The sequence below is a fragment of the Anopheles coluzzii genome, chromosome 2 (assembly GCF_943734685.1).
Source record: "Anopheles coluzzii chromosome 2, AcolN3, whole genome shotgun sequence".
NCBI classification, from domain to species: Eukaryota; Metazoa; Arthropoda; class Insecta; order Diptera; family Culicidae; genus Anopheles; species Anopheles coluzzii.
This window is the reverse complement of record NC_064670.1, coordinates 106,564,211-106,591,850: the sequence shown is the minus strand read 5'-3', so window position 1 is coordinate 106,591,850 and position 27,640 is coordinate 106,564,211. Positions and strand designations below refer to the sequence as shown.

The window sequence follows — 27,640 nt, the reverse complement described above, 5'->3', positions numbered from 1 at the left end:
CGGAAAGTGCAGTTGACCACGCTTTAAAGCGATATCAGTAGAGGGTTTTTGCGGGTTTTTGCTACGCTTTTCGGTATGAATTGTATACTAGGTAGCAAGAAAAATGCAAAAACTCTTTAATTTATTTTAAAGCAACGAACGTAGCATTGCAATAAACTCACTTTAAAGATGGATTTTCTTTCAATTTATACCTCTTTTTCATAAATGGTAATGTTGGAAATCAACTTTAAATATGTAGTTATTGATATTTCATTATTAAATTTTGCAAAATATTTAAAAGCCTCTGAAAATTGGAGACATTTTAAAAAGACTCAAATATCTAATCATCACAAATTAAACATTCCTGAAGTCTTCAATGGCTTAAGATAATAACCTTAAATTGCAAGCGAAACTATTTGAGTCAATAAGTGTCACATTTCATATAATTAGCTAAACAAGCATGTTAATATGTTGATATTGTAAAAAAAAAAACAATCTCCCCATTCCGTGACAGTGCTCTTCGTTTCATTTCTGAAATACAACACACTGCCGTGACCAGGATTCGAACCTGGGTTACTACGGCCACAACGTAGGGTCCTAACCACTAGACGATCACGGCTATCGGGGGTACTTGCCTACCTACACACTCCATTGCCAACAAAAGCCACCAAAAAGCCCCAAAAGAAAGTGCTCCAGCTCAGCTGCATCGGACTCAGCTTGAAAACTGGTTCACGCTTAATAAGCAGAAAGAAAGATGTAATGTGAGCAATCGAATGAAAAAAAAACAACCCCTTCCAAGACGCACAGTTATCGGCCTCCATAAAACTCGGGCCCCGCCAGCATCAATTTGGCCGAATCGAAGCGAAAATTAAACTTCACCCCAAACCCAATCACAGCCGACGCTCACGTTCACCTGCAAAGCGGACAGAGAGAACAGGGCAAACCGGCACCGCACCATTATTGACTTCGATGGCTTTAAAGTGAACGAGAGGTAAATTGAAACCAAAAGAAGAAAAAAAAAACAGCTTATTCAAAGGTTTATACGTTCAAATAATACTTTTAAAAAAAACCTCCCTCACGAAGGCACAAAACCACACGCAGCACACCACAACACACATCGGTACGCCAATTCACGCCAACTCATCGTTATGCGCTGTGTAGTAGCACGGTTGTGCGCACCTGATACCACCGGCACCTGGCGCGACACCTGGGAATGGGTTGGCTCTGTGCCTCGAACTGTGGTGCAAAAGCGCACCCAAAACCATCATATGCTTGTACGAAAGTCACACGAACTAAATCGGACAGCTGTCAGGTGAGATTGAGATGGTGGCGGCCTGGACTGCTAGCAGCAACCATTGCCCGATGGTGGACGATGGTGGAATGCGGAAGTTCCATATTTTATTTTTCAAATGCTCCAACTCTACCCTCCGCGCGTGCACGGTGAACTCTACAGCAGCCTGACAATGACAGCAGTCAGCTTCATCTCCTGTGGCTTTCCCGTAACCCCGACGTTCTCTCGTTACAGTGCTCCGAAGCAAGGTAAACTTGAAGCGTAACTTTTAATATCACCGATCGACGTGGTTTACATTGCCAAGAATGGCGTGGGGCGTGTGTTGCAAAGAAAAGTAGAAGATGGTTTGTAAGTTTTTCCCCACTTTTCCCAAGCAGCCTCGCTCACTTCCAGCCTCTTGGGGGCCAATTTCTTGCAATCATCTCTAGAGCAGCAAGTGCACCTTCGCGTGCCGTACACGAAAAAGGCGCACCGAAGAACGACGGAGCAGAGAGCGAGAGTTGTAAGAGTTGGAATGGTGGAGCAAAAAAATAAGCGAACAGAACACGCGGGTGGATATAATGGGTTCGTCTTCATACCCGGACGGAGTAGGGAGCTTATACTACACCACCAGGTGAGCCCTGCTATAAAAAGAACCACCTGAAGTAGTGCACTAGCAGAACAAAAAACATCAATCTAAGCGTAATGGTGAGGGTGAAACAAAAACAACCGACACACAATGTACCCTTACAAAAGACCAATGTAAGGCACACGCCAGGGTCTCACACCAAGTGCACTAAATATTGTTATGAATTGCGTTCTCCCCCAAGCGGGGTTTTCATCCTGATGTCTATTTTCAAGTGGAAGCCTCCGTCGAGGAATGGTCTAGCCGGGATATGGATAGCTGGCATTAGTGTGTATGTGTGTGTGTGTGTTTGCAGCTAGTTTTAAGCAGCTCAAAACGAAAAACTTTAAAAATGCCCTCTTGAAACGAAAGTCTTGTTAAAAAATGGAGGAGCACTTTCGATTGAAAGTCGTAAAATGTGAACTTTTCTTTTGAATAATTAAAGTGAATGAATGAATGAGAAACGTTTTTCCCCCTTTTAGTCTAATGTGTGTACGTGCGTTTATTATCTCTTTTTGTTGGCCCCTAATAACCGTCGCATTCATGTTAAACCAATGCAGACTAAGCTAGCCTTCAAGTTGTGTTTGTTGCAATTGTACCACTTATCTGAATAGTCGTGTCCTTCTCCTAGGCCTCCTTATAACCTGACATTTTGTAATCAGCTCATTATGTGCTACAATCCCATTCACAGTTGCATTGAATGCATTTTACCATTGGTGTGCAGTAACCGTTAAAATGGAAATACGAAGCGTACGAAAGTTAGATAAAAAGGATATAAGGAATATGGCTTTTGGAGTAAGGAAGAGACCTGAAATCAAATAAAGTTATTTTAATGATCTTTTATGAGTCTAAGGGTTTTTTTTTCTTATTTTCTTCCCTTCATTGAATTGGTCCATAACCAGTTTTGATGAAAATTGAACACATTAAAACGTAGTTAATTGTTGTTTTCATTGTAATAAGTAATATTCCGAGGAATAATTAATATGTTTGATGATTTAAATTCATGTTAAAATTTGAAGTTTATACATCTTTCATGAGTTGGATTTGATGTTGATTTTTCCTGTGTAAAAGCAACAATTCAACGGAAAGTCAAACGGACCCATAATTGATGCTGTATGGCAATGATAAATAAACCAGAATTCATGACATTCGTGACATTAACGCGCGCGACAATAATAAACTCATCGTTAATTAAAAATAGGACAGGGAAAGGTTACGAATCAATGATGTCAAATGTACTATACACTGAAGTATTATACGATTGGTGAAGCAAACTTCAAGCGAAAAAGTTTCATATTAGCATTATGGAAAAATGACTGTAAAATAAATTTAAACAGGGAAACCCCTCACAAACACACACATTCCCAGAAACCGTTAGCTGGTAGAATGATACATCAACTTTTACCCATCTGTACGACCTTTTTTTTTGATAAATTTTTCATTAACCACCTCCATTTCCACATCCTACTAGAGAAAGAGGGTGGAAAAGCACATACCGTGTAACACCAAACGGATGAGTTTTTATTTTCCATGTTACCGGTAAAAATTATTGTTCCTGCACACACACACACACACGATAAAGGTGAAACCTCATGTTCCAGCTTCCCGGTACGGCGTACGTCGACGAGTGCACAAGGCACCGGCACAAACATTGAACCATCAGTGAGGAGAAGCTCAGGTAAAATGTGATGTTGGAAAGCAAAACTTTTCCTTCAGCTCAACTTCTTCTCGTCAGAACTTTCGCACGGTTTCGGTGCGCCATGGTGGAAAAGATATGATGCTATTATAAGTAGCGGGTAGCGGCGCACTCCAAGAAAGTAAGAAGTAAAGCGGCGTCGTACGGCAAAACTGGAGCAAAATGGGAGACCAACTGGCACAAGGCAAACACAGCGACGCGTTCAAGATGCTACTAGGCGGGCAGGCTTTATATTTTGTAAAAAAAAAGTTGCTTATTCTATTGTTCTATTGCACGAGTAGGAAAGATTCGCTCTGGTTCGGTGGACCTGTGTGTTTGCGTGATATGTGCCTCGACTGCTTCGACATAGAATCGCGGAAACGCGAGTCCTAGAAAAGGTCGTGTAAGGTAAACTACAGTAATGAGCAAATAAAAAACGCACGAAAAGTATGTAGCCCCCGCGGGCCATGGTGTGCTCCGAAGAAGCTCGCCACGATCCTTAACCGCATGTCTGCGATTAAGCGATGGAATGCGACGAAAACCGCGCGTACGCGTGTGACTAACGGTGTGTGTGCGCTTGTGTGTTTACAAAAGTGTGTAACAAAATTGCGGCACAATAAATTATGTTTGCCCTCCCTGGGGCTACCGAGAGGAGCACTCGTGAGTCTGTCTGCGTGATGCATCGCATGATCTTCCGCATGCTCACTGCCGCCGCACAGAGAAAAGATCTGAAAAAAAAACGGAAAAGCGTACTCGCGCGTACGGTAATGTCGTACACCACCTCAAGGATTTCCTTTTTACCGAAAACTTGGAGGACCAGAAAAAAAAAAACAGGTGGAAAAGCAGCGGCACTACTCAGACAAGGGAGTTTTGGGCGCTTTGATGTGCTGCAAATTCGAGACGGTATTTAAATTTCATACCTTCATCGGCAGCTTAAAAAATTTACATCTTCACATATGTGGTTTTGTCCTTTTCGTCAAGAAACTCGCGCAAACACAGTAGCAAGCAAACAAGAGCAACAACAACAAAAAAAACAGGCACCACAAGTGGTATGGGAAGAAATCGCACAAATCTTCTTTGCCAGTAAGTAGCTGTGCGCTGTTCCGGGCGTGTTGTAAGCAAAAAGAAAGATTTGTGATACCTTTCGCCATGTACTGAAGGGAGTTTTTTATCTCGTTCCTAAGATAAAAGACACACATTATACACGCTTTGTCGTGTGGTATAAATTGCTAAAGAAGATCATGTTACAAGCGGATCAGCGGTAAACGGTTAGCTGTCTGGTGAAGACAGTAAGGGGGAGGGAAAGCCTACCAACTTCGAGGCAGCTCGCTGAACCGTTTGGACAGATTCGCTCCATGCCTTATCTTGTGTTGAGGATACATTTCATCAAAACAGCAAGACTGAAGTTGATGATATGTTGTTGATATTGGAAGTAAAAGTAATTATAATTTGTACGTACATGTGAGCCTCCACGTGCAGACAAACTTAAAGGTGGTTTATTTTGGTACATGATAAGCAATGTGTAGCAATACATCGTATCTGGTTGAAATGATATATAGACTAACCATAATGATCAAATATGAAATCATGTGGAGTTTTAAAATGCATTGTAAAATAGTGTTGGGAGTTCGTAGTCGGAATTACAATTTACTCAGGAATTGGAATTGACTCCGGAATGAGAATAAGAATTAAAATCAGAAGTTTTAGAAGCAGAATTATTTCCGGAATCTCTATTAGGGTGAAATGTTTAAAAGATCATTTTGATCCTATCGACTATCGATACAATCGATATACTGCATAGGACTCAATCGTCTATACTCATAGAGCTCTCCAAAATCGATTATGGAGCTAATTCCGGAGCTAATTCTGGAGCCGATTTCGGAGCCGCTTTCGGAACCAATTCCAGAAAACTTCGAAGCTAGTCGGAATCGATTACGACCAAAATTTCATTTTTCCTAACACTTTTGTAAATCAACGAGCAGTTTTGGAGCGCAGGGAAATCAACTTTTTGAACATTCGATGTAAGATGTACACTCACGAGTGCCTTTTAGGTGAACATGTTGATAACATGTTATTAAATAAATTCGTAAAGCGATGATTCGAGCCTCGCTTACAGTGATTCTCGCACCAACTCAAAAGAAGAAGAGGACAACGTGGATTTCAAACATAAACATGAATAAGGGTGGGCCGAGCTTTTATTCTAATAATTAATTCGACATATCTGAGGACCTCATCCCTCATCGAGTTTGGGTAGTGGAGGAAATTCCCAGTTCCACTTCAAAACCGAATTAAATTGAAGATAGATTACGTTGAACAGATCCAGCAACAGATAATGACACCAATTTAAAACTAAAAAATGGTATTCCTCAACAATCGTTCACTTGATCAAAAGTCAATAGTAACTTTGTCTCGATAATTTATTTTAAATCCATCGTCCGTAAAAAGAACACAATTGCAAAGAAAGGCTAGTTTGTTTTTCTAAAAGCACACAACCTCCAATGTCTTTTCCCAAAAAACAAGTATTGAATTACGCCACCACGCTTCCGAATTTGTCTTCTCGCATTGATTAATGGTCCGAGCCATCCGATGCTCCGAAACTAGAACCACTGGAAGGCACGTGCCGAACGCATTTTCCCAACCCAACGTTAATGATTGGCTGTCAGTAAGTTTGTTTTCCTGTTCTGTTTGTGCGCCTTCTCCTGTTCTGCAGTCGCTTCTTGCAAGTCCCTTCGCCAAACTTACACCAGACAACACGAACCATCACCGCAGGCAAATAAAGGGGGATATAATGGATTTCGGTCCCACAGCAAACCATCCATCTTTGCCTGAGGATGTTTACTGACAGTGTAACATGGTTTACGATTTGCTTTAAGGCAGCAGTTCTGGTAAAAAAAAAACCAGCAACTGCAAAACAACCGAATGTCCACTTTAAAACAACTTTCCGTCCAGCAACAACAGTTCGAAGAATAAAAGTGTTAAAGATAAGTTTTGCGCGTGCAAAATACACTGACTGTTGCGGAGGGATGTTTACGAACTCACTTTGCAACCCAACTGGGTTCGGGGCCCGCTCAAAGCTTTAATACAGCAAAACAAAGATCAATCGTAAAAGGGTACCGCCGCTCGCGTAGAAACACGGCGCTAACTTCAAGTCGAGTTTGCAAAGAAGTTAAACCTGATGGACATGATAGTCGAGCGTCACCTTCATGGAGTACGCTTTCCCTTGCCGTTCCGGAGCTTCCGGGTGCTTGTAGAGTGGAAAGTTTTCCATTTCATTTGCCATCGACTTTTAGCGAGCAGAATTTTTAAACCAAATTTAGTAAGCTTTTCTAGTAAGGCGCACAAAATAATATAAAAAAATGAAGACGTTCGTTAGTAGCAAGGGTAGCTAAAGAGTTAAGAAAGTAATAGTTAAGCTTAATAAGAAGACAACTCCCTCCTACCAGAGCAAAAAATAACAGCAAAAACTGGCACGGAAAAACACATCAGAACGGTGAAAACTCTTACGGTGGTGCGTTCGGCTGGAACAAACAAAGGAAATAACTTACACTAAATCAAGTGAACAACTTTTCGCCTTGCTGCCGCACCGATCCTCCCGGGACGCTGGACGGGTGGATACTAACGGATGAGAAACAATGATGGGATTTCCTGCCCCCCCACACCGTCCGCCCCTTACTATGCCAAATACGGCCGCGATTGGTACACGGGGCAGAGCCGCTACTCACTCCGATCCTACAATCCAATCCTTACACATTTTTTCGTACCCCAGGCCCCAAAGCATCCACACTCCACCTCCACATCCTCTCTTGCCGGACTCGTGAAATAGTTGGAAAAACTATTGGTGTTCCGTTCCGCCATCACCACTCCATTATTCGACCGAATGAAGCATGAAAGAAGATCTTCCTGTTGATTAAACTTTTGCTTGCGATTTTTCACATCCACCCAATCTTACCCTCCACCTTCGTGTGCTCTGTGTTTGTGTGCGACCGTGTGTTCTCGGACTCGACTTTTCGATTCCGTAAGCCGCGTCTCCATCACTGTCCCACCCTCCCGTTTTTGCCCCGATGCAAGCTTTCCTGATTACGAATACTTTTTTTCCCTCCTCGGAGACTCCACACCGAAAAATCTATCCTTTGGACCCTTTGCTCGTTCTCTCGTACGGTTAGAGAGTACGCTCTAAATATTCAACCACCTCCTCCTCCCCCTCTGCCATAACACTACAAGGCTAGGACAAAGGGGTAAATGGTAAATCCTACGCTTGGTCGGATGGACGGTGCAAATGAGAAAATCAACACACACCCACCCAGCACAACTATTTTCGGGGAATTTTAAGAATGCGCCCAGTTCGCCGCTAGGCTGGCGAAAAATCGTACACATCGAGGGGGGACTTGGGTGGAAAAGTCAGACCCTGGGCACAGGGTTGGTTAAATTCCGAGCAACCAACCCGCTCTTTCGCTACCGCGTTTACATCATGGCAAAACGGCGAATGGGCCAATTTTCGGTACGGAAGGGCAATGCATTTACTGTCGCTGAGCTGCTAATTCGGATTAGCGAGAGCACTTTGCTGGCATCTATCCCGTACCCTCTTCCGTTGTGCTTTTGCTGTTTTCTTTGCCCAGGTTGCAGACATGCCAGGTTTTTTTTGCCCTCTAGCTGTCAACGGAAGTGTTTGCTGTTTACTTTTCTACCAGGAAGATGGAACCCTCTGAGCGTACGGTAGGGATTTATTTTAAAATCTTAGTTTAAAGGAGGAGAAAAACTTCACTTCACTATCCTGCCTAGAGGCGCAGACGACGCTTGACCAGGAGCATGATTAAATAATTAAGTTTTACTTAACTTCACAAGCAACTAACTAATTTGCTGCCGAGTTCTGGGAACATGAAGAAACATGAATTATTCGTTTTACATTATTACTCCTTACTCTACTTTAATGATTTTCAACGATGTAACAAAATAAAGCAACAATTTCTGAAACAAATGAACTAATTGGATGGATTTTTAGGGAAACATGGGGCATTACGGCCATGATAGGCATGTTTGTATAAAGCTTATTGATACCTAAACACTAATATTACGATGGAGATTGATGCTTTATTGTGGATCTAGGGCATCATAATCATTGATGTATGACCTGACATGTAACGCCAAAAAATCAATGAGGTCCTGGCCTTAGCTTCCGTTCTTGTAATACTATTTATATATAATATTTAAGAGTGCCACAAGTTGTATTTAACATACTAATATTAGAAGATAAAAAGCTTACTTTTGAACACCCAAATTACCATTTTTTGCTCTAGATGTTATTTACTCAATCAAAATCACAATTTTTTTACTTCAAAGTATGTATCCAACAGGGTTTCAATAAATTTGTTGAATTGAGTGTAACTTGGTAATATGGGTTCATAGAATGCTTCTAAATCTAAACATCTAAATGTAAATTAAATCTGAATGAAGAATAAATGTAACAGCAGTATCGTTTGCGTAACTGATAACTTCTTTCGGCAATCTAACATGAGCTGAGATCGTTAACATTGGGAACCACAGAGAGTCTGCAAACCTCCCAGAAAAGCGAATCAAGTTTACCATTAACTTACTTACAAACCAAACGACTTGATTGGACGACGATTGGTCCTAGATTTCTTTTGAAGAATAATTCCACACCGAAACCAGGGACGACAATGCACACGCTCTACTAAATTAAATCCCGTTACTGTTACAATCAGTACGCTCCACCGTCCAGTGCAGCAAAGTCAGAGTGTACTTGCTTCCCTCGCTGCCGACAATAGATGGTGCAATAGGTTTCTCCAGGGTTTCACCAAAGTCCACGCGAACAGAACAGACCATCACAGCGCGTCATCATCGTTTCGAGCGTCCTGCAGCCTCTTTTTTATTGCAAAGCTTCGAGTGTGGATGTGCACCGCCGGCCGCACCGGGACGCGGATACATTCTTGCAGACTTACGGAACAATGACAGTGAACTGACGCGCACAGTGGGGAAACCGTACAAAATACGACATGTATCGTTATCACAAACCGTAAGCGCTCCCGATTCGGTCGTGCGACTAGGAGCAGAACCCTCCGTCAGGACACCGGAAATGGTCCACCAGAACTGGAAAGGGATGTTTTACGCTAGCTGGTCGATTGATAATGGCACAACAATAATTTCACCGCTGGGTGATGAAGGGGAGGGTGCCATTCTTTGGGTCATTTCATTTCGGGATGTGTCGGTGTCTGTGTGTGTGTGTGTTCCGAGGAACGTTAGAAGCAGGTTCCCGGTAGCGGGAAGCGAGCCATCCCGTACAAATGGGATCCTTTTTAGGGATTCCTTTCTCTTTTTTTGCTGCCACACAGAAGTTTTCTGAAATTTAATCAGAACCATTTTTCTGATCCGTTCCCGAAAGAAAGGACGAAAGAACAGGGTTCAGGGGGATGCTGCAGCGCGGCTAGAACACATTGCTCAGCATTAGCTCGTTCGGTCGAACGGATGTAAAGAAATGTAACCGGTGGTGCTTCCCTTCTTCTGTTTTTTTTTGCACGTATTTCTGTGAAAAGTTTCTGCTGTCAAGTGCGAATAGCATGTAGCAGGCGGGCCCGGGGAGGAACGAGATGATCCCATATTATTACCTTGCAGCACATGTTTCTCGCTCTCGTGAGACCAGTTCATTATGTAAATGGAGTTTAAATTGTTTATTTGATTCAGGTTTTGGAAATGGATTGGTAATTTGTTTCACTGAGACGACCTTTGAGAACCTTTTTTGAAATTGTGAAAACATTAGCATTTAAACAACATGTTAAAAATGTGTTTGTTCTTTATCTGCAGAAATGGTGTATTTCACGATTACAAGCAATTTTTTGTATGTGAAGTTTGACATTTGGCATTCGATGCCGCATGTAAAAGACAAGATGTATAATATTCAAAATTGATAAAGATGATATATTTATATATTTATAGACAAACTACTACATTATGTGGAGTTGTCAGGAGATATGAAAATCTAATATCGCTGAATGTAGGACGAAAATTCCAAATTGCCAAACTTGTAAGATCCCTAAAAATGTTCATGTGGTAAGTTTTGTTTTTAAAGACCAACAAACCAAGCCTTGTTTCAAACAATAGAAACTCGTTACTGATCTTCCGGTTTGCAAAACCTCATTACGAATCGATTGATTGGTTTTGAGAGCCAACGGTCAGAGAATAAGTTTCCATCATCGAGTTGATGGATGAGGATCGAGACATCATCCATTAACCAATTAAGACATCATCCATCCATCAATTAACACCCACGACTAGCGGGAGTTCTCATCTGCTCACGGATCCGCATCCTTATCCGATGTTCCTTTTCCCCGACCAAAGTTAGAACATCCGCATTATACTCGACCGAAAGAATATCCCTGGAAAACATTCGTGTCAGCAAAAGCTCCGAACCGAATGAAAATACACACAAACACACACACAAACTAGACCAGAAAAACAACTGAAGGTTGATCATTTGCAGCTTAGGCATTTGCAAAACCCCGGATTACCAGCACCTTTCTCTTGCTGCCACTCGCATCTGAGGTGATGCGAAGTTCCGTGTGGCCCGACTGCCGAAATGCGGAAGGAAAGAATCGTGGACTGGACCCCGGAACTACTAGCGCTTCCCAGCATACTGGAAAACTATTGAGTGGCAACAACGGTCATTTGTCCGCATGGTTATTTTTTTTCCTGTTTCTTTGTTTGCCCCTCATCGCTGGGTTTTCGCCTGTGCAAACCACAACCAATGCTATCTGAGGGGTTTTGCTACCTAAAGCCCGCCCTGTCTCGAACAACAAAACGGGGAACGACGAAAAACCCCTGTCAGAAATTATCCGGCTGTTGGGTTTGAAAACAATCCCCATCCCAGTCCCAGTGTTGTTTAGTTGAAACAAATTTCCTAAATGGAATTTTGAACTGCTTCGGTACGCTAGTTTGTGCGGCAAAGAATTGGGCGCAAACACGGCACACCAACCGACCGACCGACCGATAGGCAAAATGCATTTTCTAAATATCACGGCCCCAAAGCGAAGACCTGACCACCAGAGATCCCCCGAAGTAGTAGCAGGCAGCTCGGCGGGTCGGGGAGGATTTTATTTCCAGTTCGCTACCTATCGGTTGGTGCAAAAATTATGCCCCAATCTGCTGCCTGCCCTGGAGGTTGAGCTTCAAATTGGTGCGCTTTCGTGCTCGGCGAAAAAGGGGAACCTTGCAACCGAAACGCTGCCAAATCCCACGCTTGCAATGTCTGTCTACAAATCCTGTTTGTGCAGCTTAAAATCGGCGACCACAGACGAGGGAAGTGAAAGAACGCCCGCTAGTGGGCGGGTTGGGTAAAAGATCATCATCCAAACATCAAGTACCCGTTGCTATTCTCCCTGCTTAAACCCTGCTGCCGATTGTACCGCTTTGCCAAACATGCACCACATTTCGGGGGGGCGGCCGAGGTTAAAGCACGCCCGGGCGCCAAAGTGCCTTAATCCGATTCAAGTTCGGCCAGAAGCTTTGGAGCTCTCTGTGAACTCACGCTGTATACGTCCTTAGCTTCCCCCCGACCGGAGCTGAGCCGATGATGGATCGCCTGACGGGCGGAAAGTTGAAACAGGTTCATTATTTTGAATTTATTGATTCCAGTAATGGCAACTGAAGTGGCGGCGGTGGCATTATCTTGCGCTACCGTGCTCCGCACAACAAACACTACTGCTGCTGTGGCCCAGGAGGAGTCCGTCCGGGATGGATGGTCGTGAACAGGGAACATCATTTTTGCTGTACGCGGTAGCAAATTTATGACTTTTCTGCACCACCGCTAGCAACAGTAGCAACGGCAGCAACGCGCCATTCGTTTTCCCGTTCCGGAAGAATGAAGAAAAGCTCCTTTGGGAGGGCAAAGGCCGCTTGCCGTTGGGTCGTGGTTCGTGGCGAAGGCAGGATAGTTAAGCGTCCGTGAAACAGCTTGCCATTATGGGTTGACCTGCCGAACTATGCCTCGGCCAAAGCCGGCACCGAGAAGACACAGTGAAGATAGTGATCTTGGTTAGCTGAGGATGGGGAGGGGAGTGTTTCCGGGGCGGTGTGAAGAAGATTCATGGACCAATACATTAGTTACCTGAGCGGAACGAGGTGGGGGTGAATGTGTGTGCTTTGTGTGTGAAATCCTTTGGGCTATTGGAAAATAGTTTCTCGGCTGCATCGCTTTTCCAGTGCACTACAGTACAGCTTGGCTGGGACGATATTTATGAGCCGTTGGGTTCTAATTAACTGTTGCAAATAAAGTATGCTGGAAATTAAAAGGAATCAATCTTCTTGGAAATAGTGTCTATCGTACCATGGTATCTTAAAAAAATGCTATTGAAGGGCAATATGCTTGGACAAAGGTTTACTATTCATTAGTTCTTGCCATGCTCATGGTGACTGTTTTGGGCATCAAAGATCTTGAACTCGATGATGACTGCAGAGTAAATTCCAGAGTCTCCAGAGTCCGGAGTCGTCCAACGTCGGAGTAGGAGTTAGAGTCATCTTGAGTCGGAGTCGTCCGAAGCCGTCTGGAATCGTCCGGAGCAAGAATACTGTTCCAAAAAAATTGTTGTCGTCGCTATTATTACAAATAAAGGTCTGCGCCCGACACTAACGGACTCCGGGCGACTTCGATGCCGTTTGATTCTGATTCCGGTCGACACCGGTCGACTCCGACGACTGCTACTTTGGACGACTCAGACTATGGCCGACTCCAACTCCGGACGACTAACAATAACCGTAATCAGATCGGAGCCGTGGGTGCGCTTCAGAAAGCATATCACTACTGCAGGCAATGTTCAAACTTAAGGTAACCACATCAAACCTTTGGGGTTTACTACTTACTCGAGTCCTTATTTGTCCTTACCTGTCCTTTTTGTAGAATTTTAGAAGGCTTCCTTAAGTATTCACAAGGACAGAAGAAGCCTAAGAGCAAACTTGCAATGACGTCATGAATACATAACTAACCATTAATCGACAGCATATGGCACCAAAATAAAAGCTGGTCAAATGACTTTGGCAGAAAAAGAACAAGATTTAGCAATGGAAACGAATGTTCATATGTCGACAGTGTAAACATTCAAATCATGTTTCATTGCCTATTCAAATTGGCAACTAATTCCAACCGGAAGACCTACACCCCCCATCGTAGCGTGTAAGCAAAAAGGCAGCCTCTAAATGAACAGGAACTTCCCCAACATGACCCTAAAGCTACGAAAGATGACCAATTAAATATTAGTTTGATAATCTATCACGATTTACAAAACGTTGCCAACCTTTTGACCGCAGATTATCCACATTGCATTGCTAGCTTACGGGCAAATAAACAAGCACAAAACATACAGAGAGCATGCCCCACCTGGTACCAGCGTTGCGAATCATAGAACGAGATATAGCATGTTTTCCCTTTCTGAATTGCTGGGCCAACTCACAGCAGCACAGAAACTTTTGTGCAAACAGTTTTGCTTGTAAATTCACCGGCAGTATGCAAACGAGGCGAGTGAGTGTATCGGTTACTGGACAGATGAACTATGTTTCAAAGCACGTTGTTTATGAGCATTACCTGAGTTGGACTGGAGTTAGTTTTCTGTGTAGAGGATATGATGGGGAATTTGGGACGATCATCAGCCAGCCATACTGTAGATAAGCTGTGCAAACGCTTCGTTCGTGCTAATAGAAACATCTTTGCCGAAAATGCGACAAACTCCGGCAACTTGTTGTCTAATCGAGCGAATGAAAAGTTCACCCAATGTAAAGAATCAAAACAAGTCATCCAAAACATCTATAGATAGGGAATACCGATCCCAATTACCAGGCCTAGGGCATTGCAGAAATCAATACCGGCCTGAGAAATGCCCGAGCTTTTCAATTGCTAGCTACCGAACAAACACAAATAGTTTGCCAGAGAGCTTTGGTCGTACCGTAGCTCCCTCCGTTTCCCTACGGACTGCCCTTGAAGCGGGAGTTCGTATTTGCGTTCCTTGCATAAAAGGTTAAAATCCGTCTATAAAAAGAGTTTCCGAGAAGGAAGTGAAAATATGGTTATTTAATCCGGTGCCGAGATTTTGCATGTATGAGGTCCTTGCTCCCTCTCCGTTGGTCCAAGCGTTCTCCATCTGGACACTGCAGCCTGCGACAAGGATGTTATGTCTGGCGAGTGTCTGCGGCTTGGGATTAGAACTAACGCAAAACGGAAGGGAAGCGACAAAAGCGAACCTCGGAAGCCCAAACCCGGAAGTAAATTACGGGCATTGTTAGGTTGTACGCTAGCAATGGCCGGAAAACGGAACTGCATTGCTCGGTGGTCAGCATTCTGGTTAGCTGGTGATGCTTAGACAGCACATACACACATACACATCGTCTGGTAAACACATCCCAAGCAGAGATGTACACATACCGAACACTGCTGAAAGGTCGTACCTTTTCCTCGACGTTGTAAGGTGTAAAAGGGAAGAGAACCTGGCCAGAGTTAGAGCCGGAGTTGTTTGAATTTGGTCAACGCTGTGAATAGCCCAAAGGTAACTAACATACCGGCATAGCCCCCTGCAAAACCTTCCGCAAGATAAACATCCAGCCCACCGAAATGGAATGTTGCAGTGGCGCGAACCAGCGAGCGGTTTGGGTAGAACCGAAAACGCAATCAACTTCCCTGCGTAAACATGCCCTCGAGAAGCATTTTGTACAATGGTCATGCTACGGATAACGGTGTCGTAATATGGGCTGCCCCCGACGGGACTTACTTACTTGGGGCCAGCGTAAGTGCACGTTCGGGATATTTTCCAGAGACCAAAGCGATGTCTGAGAAGTGCGTAACAAGAGCAAGTGCAGCTGCACAACAGGGCCATGTCGAGGACACTCGTATTAAATGACTGCAAATTTATTAGCTACTCATTGCATGATTAGCCAAACGATTTGGATAAATTTTATTCTTTAGAAAACTATAACAACGACCTCAATCTTTTATGACAAATGTTGTTAAACCTTAAAGCTTATTGAAAATAGAATAAGTTCTCTTAGTGCTTCTCACATTAAGGAACCAAATCAAAGACAAAAACCATATATTTAACGGCTGTCGGAGAAAACTGTCGTCAACTATTCCCCACCCCAACTAGCACAAACACACTACCTACATATATGCATACTTACTTGATACGGTTGTGCACGAGCAGCTCGGTGATGCTCTTGCCCAGCGGGGTGTAGGTCGTCTCGACGAAGACTAGCACCTTCGGGTCGATGCGCAACCGGGCCTCGGACCGGTGGTCCGGCGTTAGCGCACCATCGATTGCGGTTTTCCCGTTCAGCATCCGGCAGTGGATCTGTGGCGCCGGTGGCCTTGCATCACGATGCATAAGACTGTAAAGAGAGGAGGCAAAAACAGAAAGAAACCGTATTAAAATCGACTCTGTCGCACCGGCTCAGCTGCATTGTACATTGATTGAAACGGCTGTACGGACGGGGAAGGAATCTCTCCACGCTGCTGTGTGGCAGCAGCAGTAGCAAAAACTCAACGCCACAAAAGAAACCTTCCCGGGCAGTGACGGGTTAGTTTAAACTCCGGGCATCATCTCCCAGAACTCCCCAGCGCTGCAAGGCGGAAAACATAAACGGTGTTCGCGGCGACGCTTATGTGGGGAACAGCGCAACGAGTGCGCGAGACCATGCAGCGCGCTGAGACAGGAACAAACAACGTTGTAGTAATCGCTTTTGTGGTCAAGAGGATAGAGTTTGTCACAAACAAATCGTCGCTTGTTTGCCCTCTTCGCTCGCTGTTCTTGCGGACGAAGCCCACTCGTTTGGGGACACTGCGCTTCCCATCATTTGGTGCCGTGTGTATAAGCTGGATCCCTTTACCTGGACACTTTTGGAGTTTTGGTTTGGAACCAATTTCCATTTTCCATTTGCATACTACGGCAGGGCTGAATGTGACGGTTCGGGCAGGAGTAACAGTTCGGGTGGTGTAGGTCATGTCCACTTCCATCGCTAGACTGTAATTTTATTTCAGCACACCCAGAGGTTTACTAGGTTTTAGCGGGTTTAGTGGTTCGATAATTAATTGGCACTGGTTTCCGTGCACGAGTTCCTATATACCACCCTCTTTTGCATCGAACTGGGGTCACACCGGGGCGGGGTAGAAGGACAGCGACGGTGTGCTTTTTGCAATTGTGAATAAAACCACATCGATGCAGCACGCCAGCACGGACAGTGTAATTGTGAAATCAATCGATGAACCGAGCGCTGAAGTGATTTGCCATCAATTAACGAGTTACCGGACCGGATCCGATTAAATAGTAAACAAGAAAGGAGGAGTTGCCTCGATTAGTGCATCGGCAGTGACCAAAGCACGATTGTGGAAATGGAGCGGAAACCCATGTTCGAGTAACTAACATTCGTTTGCATCGGTTTTGGTTAGCAGAAAAACCACAGTTGGAAATATTACGTTCACAGCTATTTGTGTACTACGATACTATACAATAGTAAGACACATGTTTAATCCTAATTGGGCTCTTTTTAACTTAATGATTTAAGTTAGAAAGCTGATATTCCAACCTGTCAAGCAAAACAATATGCATCATCCGAGTTGTATTTTCCATACCCAAATGACGGTTGGGATCCATCCTATTGGATTGGATTCGGATTGGATTGGATTAGATTGGAATAATCTACGCTGAAACACTGAGACTAGTTCTCCGTTTGATTTTGTATGGAGTGTAGACCAACTGTCAAACTCCAGTCACCAATTCAGTCAATTCAGTCACCAACTGTCAAACTCCATATAAAAACTGATTTGTATCGTGTAAAAACCCACTGATTCAACCCACTGATTCACTGAACAAATAATTGTTTGATTTGTTTGAAGAACTATGAACTGTCGCTGGATTAAACACGATTTATAATATCAGTTTTTTCTTATGAACACCTTATGACCATAATGCATTTTATATATTTATTTGTAATTGAAATAAAAAGGGGGAATCGGCCTCGGGACAAGAACACATTACGAATCTCCATAAAGTGTGCTCTTAGACCAGATGCAATAGTAAGGTGAGTCGAATGAGATAATCGTGTTTGATATTGCGATTACTCACAAAAGACATTGAATCCAATAGCAATACAAATTTGTTGGAATAAACTCATTAACATCAGCGTACCAATCCCTACCAATATCTCAAAGGCGTACCAAACACAAAGCCATACCATTCACTCCTGGTGTGTGTGGCACCAGATTTCGGTAAAAAAGAACGGCCAATTACATTTTATCGATAGACACATCAGTATTATAAATCACATCGGTATCCTTTTGTGAAACTCCTGCCATTTTCTTCCAAAACGTTACAAAACACCATCCAAATTTATCGAAACAACAACATCCTGAACGAAGCGAAACATTACCATCAGTGTAATAACAGTACTTACACACATACACACACACCACCACCACAACCCTGCTGTGTAGTGCGCATTTACGTTTGACGATTACGGCGTGTAATTTACAGCGAAACTTTCCCTGGTCATTAAGTATCGATTAGTGCGCGGTCCTTCTAGTGCGCGCGAGGGAGATAGATAGAAGGGGTGATAAAAAACCCGAAAGCAGCGGGAGGGATTTTTTTTTGTGAACAATTCACCAGAACTGCACCAGCAAAAACCGACCCTTCGCCATAATTATGCTGCGTAATATCTTGTGCGCGATCAAGTCGAGTTTTCGCTGGCAAAAAAAGGGCCATCGCCGGGAAAGCCCTCTCCAGCTCTGGCGTGGCGCGAATGGAAAATATAATCAAAAATCTGATAAGACGTTGAGTATTTCTGTGCTCCCTCCATGGACAACCAGCCTCTCGGGGGGGTGGGAAGTAAATGCACCACCATCACTCCACTTTGGTCCAATTTGCAGGAATTGCCAAGGAAAGCCTCATCGAAACGGAGGAAAGCGGACTAAAATGGCTTCCATTCACGGGGGGAGGAGGAACAACCCTCTTACGCGCGCGGCAGGAGAAAATTGCAGACAAATTCTTTGGGCCCCCTCCCTTTGCTCACTGAGCCCTATTTTCCCCCCATCTGGTATACTAGAAGGAGATGCGCAAGAAGAAGGAAAGCCTTTGCCCGTTGCACTGCACTGCGTGGTTCTTGGAAGCAGCAGCAGGGCAAAGTCGATGCTCTTTTCACTTGCAAATTCTGCATGCTAGGTGTGCATGGTAGGTGGAGTGTGGTTTGATGCTTCCGCCGTGGAAAGTGCACGGTGCGCTAGCAACCTCAAATGCGCTCTCGCATCGCAGCAGCAGCAGCAGCTAAGTGGTTGCGGTGCACGGCGCGAAGCCGCAGCGCTTTGAGCAGCGCTGAGAAATTCTCCATTATAACGTAATTAATTTAAATTTATGCCTTATTCAGTGCAATAATAAGCAATTAGCACAACCATCGACACTATCTTCGCCCCGGGGGGGTAGGAGGATGGGAAGCGACGGGCGATAGAGCAGCGAGAAGCGAGACGAGCGATGGTTTCTTTCGCGAAACTGTTCTAAAGATAATTGCACTCGTTGGGTCTGATTTTCGTTTTTTGCTCTATCCAATTTTACACCCCCCTCGCCCGCTGTCGACCGCGTTTTGGTCGATAAATGGTGTGTGCAAAGGGCAGTGGGCGAAGTGGGCTGGCAGTGCAGCGATGCGGAGCGTGGTGTAGAAGCCCTATGCGAAGGCATTTTCGTCCTTTTTACATTTATTCCATCCATCTCCATGGAGCGAACGTCAGCAGACATGCATCGATTTTATCTCAGAAATGCAATTTTGCCGCTCGCCCTTTGCCAGCAGAACCGTATGAATTATGCAGAACCTTCTTCGCAAAACGCTCCTGGCTCTACTATCTCATTCTATCAACCACTTGAGAGCTCCGGGAGCTCGTGTCGTTGAGATAGGGTCAGGGAAAATCGATTGACACGATCAATCGAGCCAAATGGAAATCGGATTTTTTCTTGTGTCATTCCATTTTCATCATCTTAACTAGAGATGGGAGCGAAACGAATGAGACCCTTCAACGAGAAAATGGCATCGAATGAGAGGAAAGAAGAAAAAAAGGAAGCAAACCTTCAATCCAATTTACTATCACAAAAGGAACATGTGTAAGGGGTTCACAGTTTAAGAAGAAAATGAGAACAGAAGGAAAAACACACCAAACAATCTGTACTTAATGATGTAAAAATGCCAAAAAAACGAGTAAAATGCAATACAGCGGGAATGGAAATTAAATTCACATTCCACCACAATGGGTTGCGGAGGGCATCCGCAAAAAAAAAAATGCACAAACGCTGATGGTAATTAAGAACACATAATGACCAGCGCGCAGAGAGATGTTGAACCATAATAAACAACACTGAACGGAACGGGGTGGAGCCAATTTTGTTTGGCCCTTTTTTCGGGCCGAAACTTTTGTTCTCTACTGTTTTTTGTATCGAAAGCACATGCTGCTCATTAAAAATATCATTTGTTAGATGATGGTGGTGCTGGTGTTGCAGTGCATGCTTTCACTGTACCACAAGAACAATGCAGCGTTCGGGGGGGAAAAAGTTATGTAGCGAAATACATATTGCACATTTATTATGTATCTTCATGGTAGCAGTATACACCAGCACTTCCGCTTCCGGCAAGGATGGAAAAAGCAAGAAAAAATGGGAGCTATCATCGATTCTTCGTGCTCTACAAGTTAAGTTTGAAATTCCTCACCGTAGTGATCGTTTCTAGCTCCCTTTCCCAATAAGCTTCCAATGCACCTTCCACACGCTATTTTACACTTACACAAACTGAGATTTTTATAGCATTCCGTGTCCGCTGCTCTTGAGCTAAACGACCGAAGAAGGCAGGAAGCTCTTGCAGGCTCCACACACACACGTTTGGAATGAGAAACATTTATTGCACACAGTGGCTCATCATCGACCAAGCGGGACCAGCGCAACTCGATAAGCTTGGAGTGAAATCCTTTTTCTTCGGGTTATTTTTTTTGCTTCCGAGGGACCTCCCGAGGGGCACATATCGCACATCCACTCACAGTTGGTGTGATACTGAGAACTTTTTGCTCTCGCGGTAGGGAGTTATGAATATTTGCCAGCATTTTTATGTTATTCCACACCCTTCGTTGGTGCTGCGCTTTTTGCATGACTTCAATCGGAAAGTAGCTGTGCCATGGCTGCAGGATCTAAGCCACTGTATGACGGTGGATGTATGTATGCATGTGTACACACGGTTCTCCTAAACTTCCCACCGCTCCTCGACGCTTGCTAGGGAGCTGATTGAATATTTGTTCCACTTGAGAACCTTTACGTTAGAAAAAATGGGATAGCCAGTGGGAGTCTTTTCACATGCTTCGGAATAGTTCCTCGGTACCGTTTCGGTACGATCGATGGACGCAATGGAGCTTTTCATTTAGCAATTTCGTATCGCATGTGACCAGGAGTGTCGCGTTTTAGCTGCTTTCGATACGGTAAAATTATGGCGTTTTTGGGCTGTGAGTGTGAAATTTTTGTGTAAAATCGTAGCTTTGGAATTCCTTTCTTTCGAAAATTCATGGACGTTCCCCCAAGAATCTAAACCGGATCCGTGCGATGGACATATTCTGTAAAGCGCTGCTCAGGATGGCATTTTGTCAAGCACACAGTTTAATGGTGAATGTTTGGAATGTTTTGGAAGGTGATGACAGATTGAAAATATATCCAGAAAGGTATTTTAAAAATATTACGTTTGAAAGATGTAAAAATAAAAAAATAACATAAACCTAAACCCATCCACAAAGTATCCATTATTTTAAAATCATTCCTCCATGAGCTAACCTGCTCAAACTCCAAATAAACTCAACTGTCAATTATTTTTATGGAGTTTGCAACTTGGCGTTGACATTCAGTCGCCATACACTCCATACAAAACCTCACACAAAACCAAACAGAGTATAGCGACTAGGGAGCAGAGTGACCAGAAATACCGATTTATCTGTATTCCCACCGATTTTCCATATGCCTACCGACTCACAGATGAGCCTCCTAAAACTACCGATTTTTCATTTATCCTACCGAAAATCACACATTTTTTCGTAATACTGACCAAAAAGTCATAAAAGCATTTCCCAAATCACTTAATTCATTAAACTCTATATGGTCTATACTTCAGATGCGATGATACCAGACGCGCTGGTAAAATTTATATGGGATTTGACAGATACAGGGTTTTCGAGGATTGTATAGACATGTTCAGCGAGTTGTAGATTCGTTCAGGCATATAATAGACTCTTTCAGCGAGATATAGAATTGTTCGTAAGTAGGCATAGACATGTTCGGTTATACTGTAGAGCTGTCACTTTCGTACTGGTCCAAGGAGTGGCGGATTTAGGGTGTTGGGGGCCCTAAGCGTTAAAAGGAGTGGAGGCCCCACGGTTGGTGTCGAGCGGGGGGGGGGGTGCAATTTGTTGCATTGGGTTTTGAATGAAACACACTTTAATGGTTTGCTGACGGGGGGGGGGGGGGGGGTCAGAATCCCTGTACTGGGCCCCTATAGTTTATGAGTCCCTCCATCCATGGGCCCCCTATCTAGCACAGAAGCTCTCGCTGAGACTACTGTACACACTGTTCTACATGCTGGAATTACCATACAGGAGGCCCCTACATTTACGGGGCCCCCCGCGGCCGCGCAGTCCGCGCACCGTTAAATCCGCCACTGCCTTGGACTGCAGCTTGGATCATTCTCATCAGAAGGTAAACAAACGGTTTTCATAAAAAAATATGTTTTTTATAACTAATTCAGGTATTAAACAGCTTGGGGAATGATTATTAGCTACTTTTAGGACTTTTAAGAACGAAAAATTGAACTCTGCTGCACAGTGTGTAAACAAAACAAATGACAGCTCTACAGAATCGCTGAACATGTCAACGCCTACTTCCGAACAATTCTATATCTCGCTGAAAGAGTCTATTACACCTGTTTCCATCTACGTTCGAATCTCGTGCCGTTTGCATCGAATCGCAAACCGCCTGCTTCGAATCGCATGCCACTACGATCGAATGCGTGCACCCATGGTTGAATCGCGTGCCAGTACGGTTGAATCGCGTTCCACTATGGTCGAATCATATCCCACTACGATCGAATCGTGTGCCGCTACCATTGGATTTCTGAAAGCAAGAGCATAGTAAACTGTTTGTTTACGTTTGAAAGCTGTTTCCTTCTTCGCCGACGGTATTAAGCTAGTAAAATACTAATAAAAAGGGATTCTCTGATTACAGATAAATCACGAATATTGGTTTAAACCAGGGGCCTCCAAACTTTTCAGCCCGCGGGCCGCATTGCTTCAAAAATCACCATGTTGAGGGCCATTTGATGTTACCTATAATTGATGAGTGAACGTTTAAATCTCATTTTTATAACAAAATACTAACGATACTTGAACAGATTCGTGTTACTAAAGCTTGATTTTTGTCTGAGAAATGTAAAAAAATACAATTTCTTTTGAAAAAGTCAAAATAACCTAATATTTATTCTAAATCTGGCAAAGTCATCGGGGCCGCATTTTAAGCACTTGAGGGCCGTAGTTTGGAGACCCCTGGTTTAAACCATAGATTTTACCATCAACAACGAACACCGAATATTAGTTGAAAACATGGATTTTACCATTAACAAAGGACCATGGTTTGAACCAATATTCGTGATTTACCTATAATCAGAGAATTTCCTTTTATTATTTTTTTACAAACTAAATGCCGTCGGCGAAGAAAGAAACAGCTTTCAAAAGTAAACAAACAGTTTACTATGCTCTTGCTTTCAGAAATCCAATCGTAGCGGCACACGATTCGATCGTAGTGGCATATGATTCAACCATAGTGGAACGCGATTCGACCGTACTGGCACGCGATTCAACCATGGTTGCACGCATTCGATCGTAGTGGCATGCGATCCGAAGCAGGCGGTTTGCGATTCGATGCAAATGGCACGAGATTCGAACGTAGATGGAAACAGGTGTATATTTAGAAAATTGTGTGACGGATTAGCTTAGAGGTACGCGGCGGGCGCAGGGGCTAGATTCCCGCGGCTGTCGAATAATAAAACAGCCGCTGGCCTGGGTTTTTATTCAATCAGTTCCCCGGCAAAACAAACAACTTGCCACGATAGCACAAGGACGGTGGAAAAATCCTTAACATTTCCGGCAAAATCCTCTTACCTCGCTTGGGGAACCAGAGGCCAGAGAGATTTTTTTTTTCTCTAGCGCCAGACCAGACCGAAGGCAGGCGCGCAAACCCGCGAGCATCTAGCGCGCGCGTGGCATTGAGCGTCCTATATCTCCTTGAAGTGCTTTTGAAATTGTTGTTCGGAACAGGTATTTAAACGCAGTGCGCTCCAACACACCAGCCGGCTGGAATGCCGCTGTCTGTGGAAGCATTCCCCTGTAGTGTTTTTCTATCGCTCTATTCGTTGCAATACCTCGGAATTGAATCATGTGCAGGTATGATCCGAGGATTTTCCGACAGCCGTGCACAGAAGTGAACAAAAAAGAATAGAAAGGAACATTCAACCACTGGCGGCCAACATCAAACGAACCGAGTGCTGGAGCACTACGTGGCAGCAGCAGTTGGAAACATCCAGATAGATATCCGGCATTGTAGGTATCGGTGCGCGGACACCCTACCACACTTCCTCGGTTTGACCGGCTCATGGAGAAGCAGTACTGGTGGGGGGCGGCGTCCGAAAACCTCATCACGAGATTCATGAGCGTTTGATGGAAGATGGAGAGAATGTTAGATTTCTTTTTTCGGTCGGATTTCGCCCCGAATGAGAAATGATTCTTTTGTGAGTGTGTGTGATTTGAAGTCGATTGCAATAACGAAAACTAGAGCACGATGAACTAGAGCTTGATGGGAAGATGATTTCCTCGAGACGAACGTGCACCACCAGCCATCCTCAAACAGTGAGAGAGAGAGAGATATATAGAACGAAAATGTGGTCCCGCTCCTGCCTGCACGGGACGGTTCTTTGCACTTTTCCAGCCCCGAAAGGCGAATGATTTCGTTGTTCGAGTCAAAAGTGCAATTTTGGTTCCGGTTCCTGTTGCGGAATTGGCTGGCCGCTGAGCGTGTGTGTGTGTGTGTGCCTGTTTGGCTCGAGTTGTGGTCTTCGGTGCTGCTCCCTCCTCGCACAGTTCGTGATTTTCAATTTGCACTCGAAAAGGGTAAGACAGCTGCCCGTTCTGTGTCTTTTTTTTCTTCTTTCTATTTGCTTCAGAAGATGCAGTGCAATCCGCCGGCCCAACCCTCTTCCAGCCACATCAGTTTTATGGTTTCGGATTGTGGGTCGTGGGTATAAGCGGGCAGAAGAATGTTCACCTTTTTGTTGTTGTTGTAGCCCAGAGCTCGTGTTATTCTACAACATCCCACCGGCAGAACCACGATGCGAACGGCTGACTGCGATTATTCGAAGTGAAGTGCCCGCTGCTGCTGCTGCTGCACTTTTGCCTTTTTGGAGGAAAAGTCTTTCTTCTGCCCATCAACAAAACCACCGCGCGCAAGGGAAACGGAGAGAGAGTGAAAGAGCTTTATCCAGTTTTTCATTTGACCGGAAGCGATAAAGAAATAGCACCGGGCGGAATAGCACAGACATTCCTCTGCCGTGCGCGCTGAAGCCACGCAACCACGAAGACGAGCTATGGTTGTCGGGAGGTCCTGTCCTGTGGGTGGAGGTTGGAGTTTTTTGTTCTTCTTCTCTGACCGGCCATGATTTGCATGCAGCAGCATCGTGATGATGATGCTGCTGCTGCTGGTACACTTTCCCGCCGGCAGCAGCAACTATGACTATTTCCTTGCATTATAAACCCGCAGGAATGCGCTCGAGCTAAGCTGGTCGGGCGTCCACCAACCTCTTCCCTAGCGGTGTAGGTGTGTAGTAGTAGTGGCAACAGCAATAACATCGAAACGAACTTATTTTCCAACAAATGTGCTTGTTCTCTTTATAATGCTAGGGGTTTTATTATTATTATTGTTCTTCCATTTTTTCTTACTTGCACACTTTTCTGCAACACACAATGCACAAAAGTTTACTGACTTTGTGCCTTGGAGAGGAGACGGGCGATGAAGTGCTCGGAAGCAAATCAAGTTAGGCAAGAGGGAGTTTTTTTTTTGTTGCCACGCTACCTCCTGTCCACTCACAAACAGTGAGTGACGTTTGTTCCATCAAGTGCGCTTGATTGGCGAATGAATTGTCGATCGTTAGCGATATCTTGAGCTGTTTTCAACAATCACGATTGGTACTTTTGGAGTTTCTTCGCCGCCGCTTGGCCGTGCAGTGGGATGCTGGTGGTGGTGATTATGATTCTGCACTGCCACACAATTTACTAGCAATCGTCCATTTTTAAATGGAAATCGATTTATGAGTGCATCATGGTAAGCTGAACCGGCTGTGTTTGGGGCCGATTTAGGGGAGCAAAGTTTCGTTAAAATTTAAATTGTAGACATTTTAATGATTTGATATTGATATTTCAGCCATTTTCGTGTGGAGATTTAATGGGAAGGATGCATTGCTGAAGTATATTAGCATTAATTTGAGTAGTTTTAATTCGAAGGCATGATTTGGTTCATTTTCTCATACTCATTACATCCATTAGGATGCATCTAACAATTACGTAACGCTCATAGAGGGAGGGGGATCGCCAAACGGTATGATTTTCATATGAATGAGGATTACGTAATTTATTCGGGAAGGTTTCTATCAACGTTCAAATCAAATATCAAACTTGTAAGAATACAGACATCGAGAAAGTACAGTTTAAGTGTAACGCAATTAATCGATGACGCCTTATCACAACAATGATTCTAGTGTGAAACTAACTTTGAAGGGATGCACAATACTTGCCTTGAGTTTGACAGATGACTGCTAAACCCATGTCAACACATGCGCTCGATCAGGTTAGATCATTTGCTATTTTTTGTCCTTATTAAATATTAATGCTTACTTTTTTGTCAAGAAAGGTTGAACACAGTTTCAAGCTATGTTTTAATACTTATTAGAAGTATTACAATTCATTTCAAACAGAAACAAAAAAATGAAACGATTTTGCAATGTCTTTGTTTGGCGAAATCCAATATGGCGGAACGTAACATAAATTGGGTATTGGAAAATAAAACCCCGATAATTGTTGCTCTAACAGGCTGAAGTTTCGGCTTTGTAGTTTAAAATAGAAAAGAAGTCGTTAGTATATTTTGGAGAGCAATTTTGGTTTTTTACATCAACAAGGAAGTCTAGAGTAATATAACTTTTCTGCTCCTCGGACTGCAACCGCTCCACATCCGACGCCGTACCGCACAACAACTATTTGTGGCTGGTTTACTGCAAAATAACATCGACTGTCCTTCCCTACTCCAGCAGTTAAACTTTTACGCGCCTGCTGTTCAGCTTCGCTCTCGTCCGTTACTTGCCCTGAACCGTAGTCGAACTGGATATGGATCTAGAGACCCCCTCAACTCCATGATTAGGGTGTTTAACGAAGTTCGTCATTTGTTTGATTTTGGAACCTCAGTGCAATCCTTTAAAAACTGCCTTAGAAGCGAATTATTAAGATGATCTTACTACTTATTTTAAACTAATATTAGACTTAAGAACATTCACACGGATCCGTTGTTATCCATTGAACGAGTAATAAACAATTAAATAAATAAATAAATAAATAAATTTCCTTTAAAAGAATACGAAATAACAAAAGAAGGATTATATTTGTAAACTCTAGTTTTGAGCATTACAGCCTTTTTGACCGTTCCTCCTGAATAAAGAAAAGGATTATAACATATAACACATGTCACTCAAGTATCACCTCGTGGAACTTCTGTTCGACAAGAATATTTTATATTACAATACTTTAGACGTTATTCGTCTTACAAATAAGTTTGACTATACCTAGCGTTTCTTTGTGCTAAGGTCCTTTGTAATACTGTCATAAGAAGATGAAGATCTAATCATGATCGCATTAGTAATTTCATCACCCCGTGCCCACTACTTCACTTGGCAAGCCTTATAATAAATATATGATTTCTATTGATTCCGGATGAAAGGCAATAACATCTATGCA

At 43.6% G+C, this 27,640-nt stretch overlaps 1 protein-coding gene and 1 non-coding gene across 5 annotated transcripts in view; both read right to left on the bottom strand.

The window, feature by feature from the left end:
* Positions 1–27,640, bottom strand: part of LOC120953800 (bifunctional heparan sulfate N-deacetylase/N-sulfotransferase) — a 178,749-nt gene that overhangs the window by 12,988 nt on the left and 138,121 nt on the right. For all 4 annotated transcript variants that reach the window (XM_040374061.2, XM_040374058.2, XM_040374059.2 and 1 more), the window contains one exon: positions 15,718–15,924. In XM_040374061.2, coding sequence (XP_040229995.2) covers positions 15,718–15,924 — 207 coding nt within the window. The remainder of the gene's footprint in view (positions 1–15,717; positions 15,925–27,640) is intronic.
* Positions 527–598, bottom strand: Trnah-gug (transfer RNA histidin (anticodon GUG)). Its single transcript has one exon. It is a non-coding gene; the product is annotated as a tRNA-His (tRNA).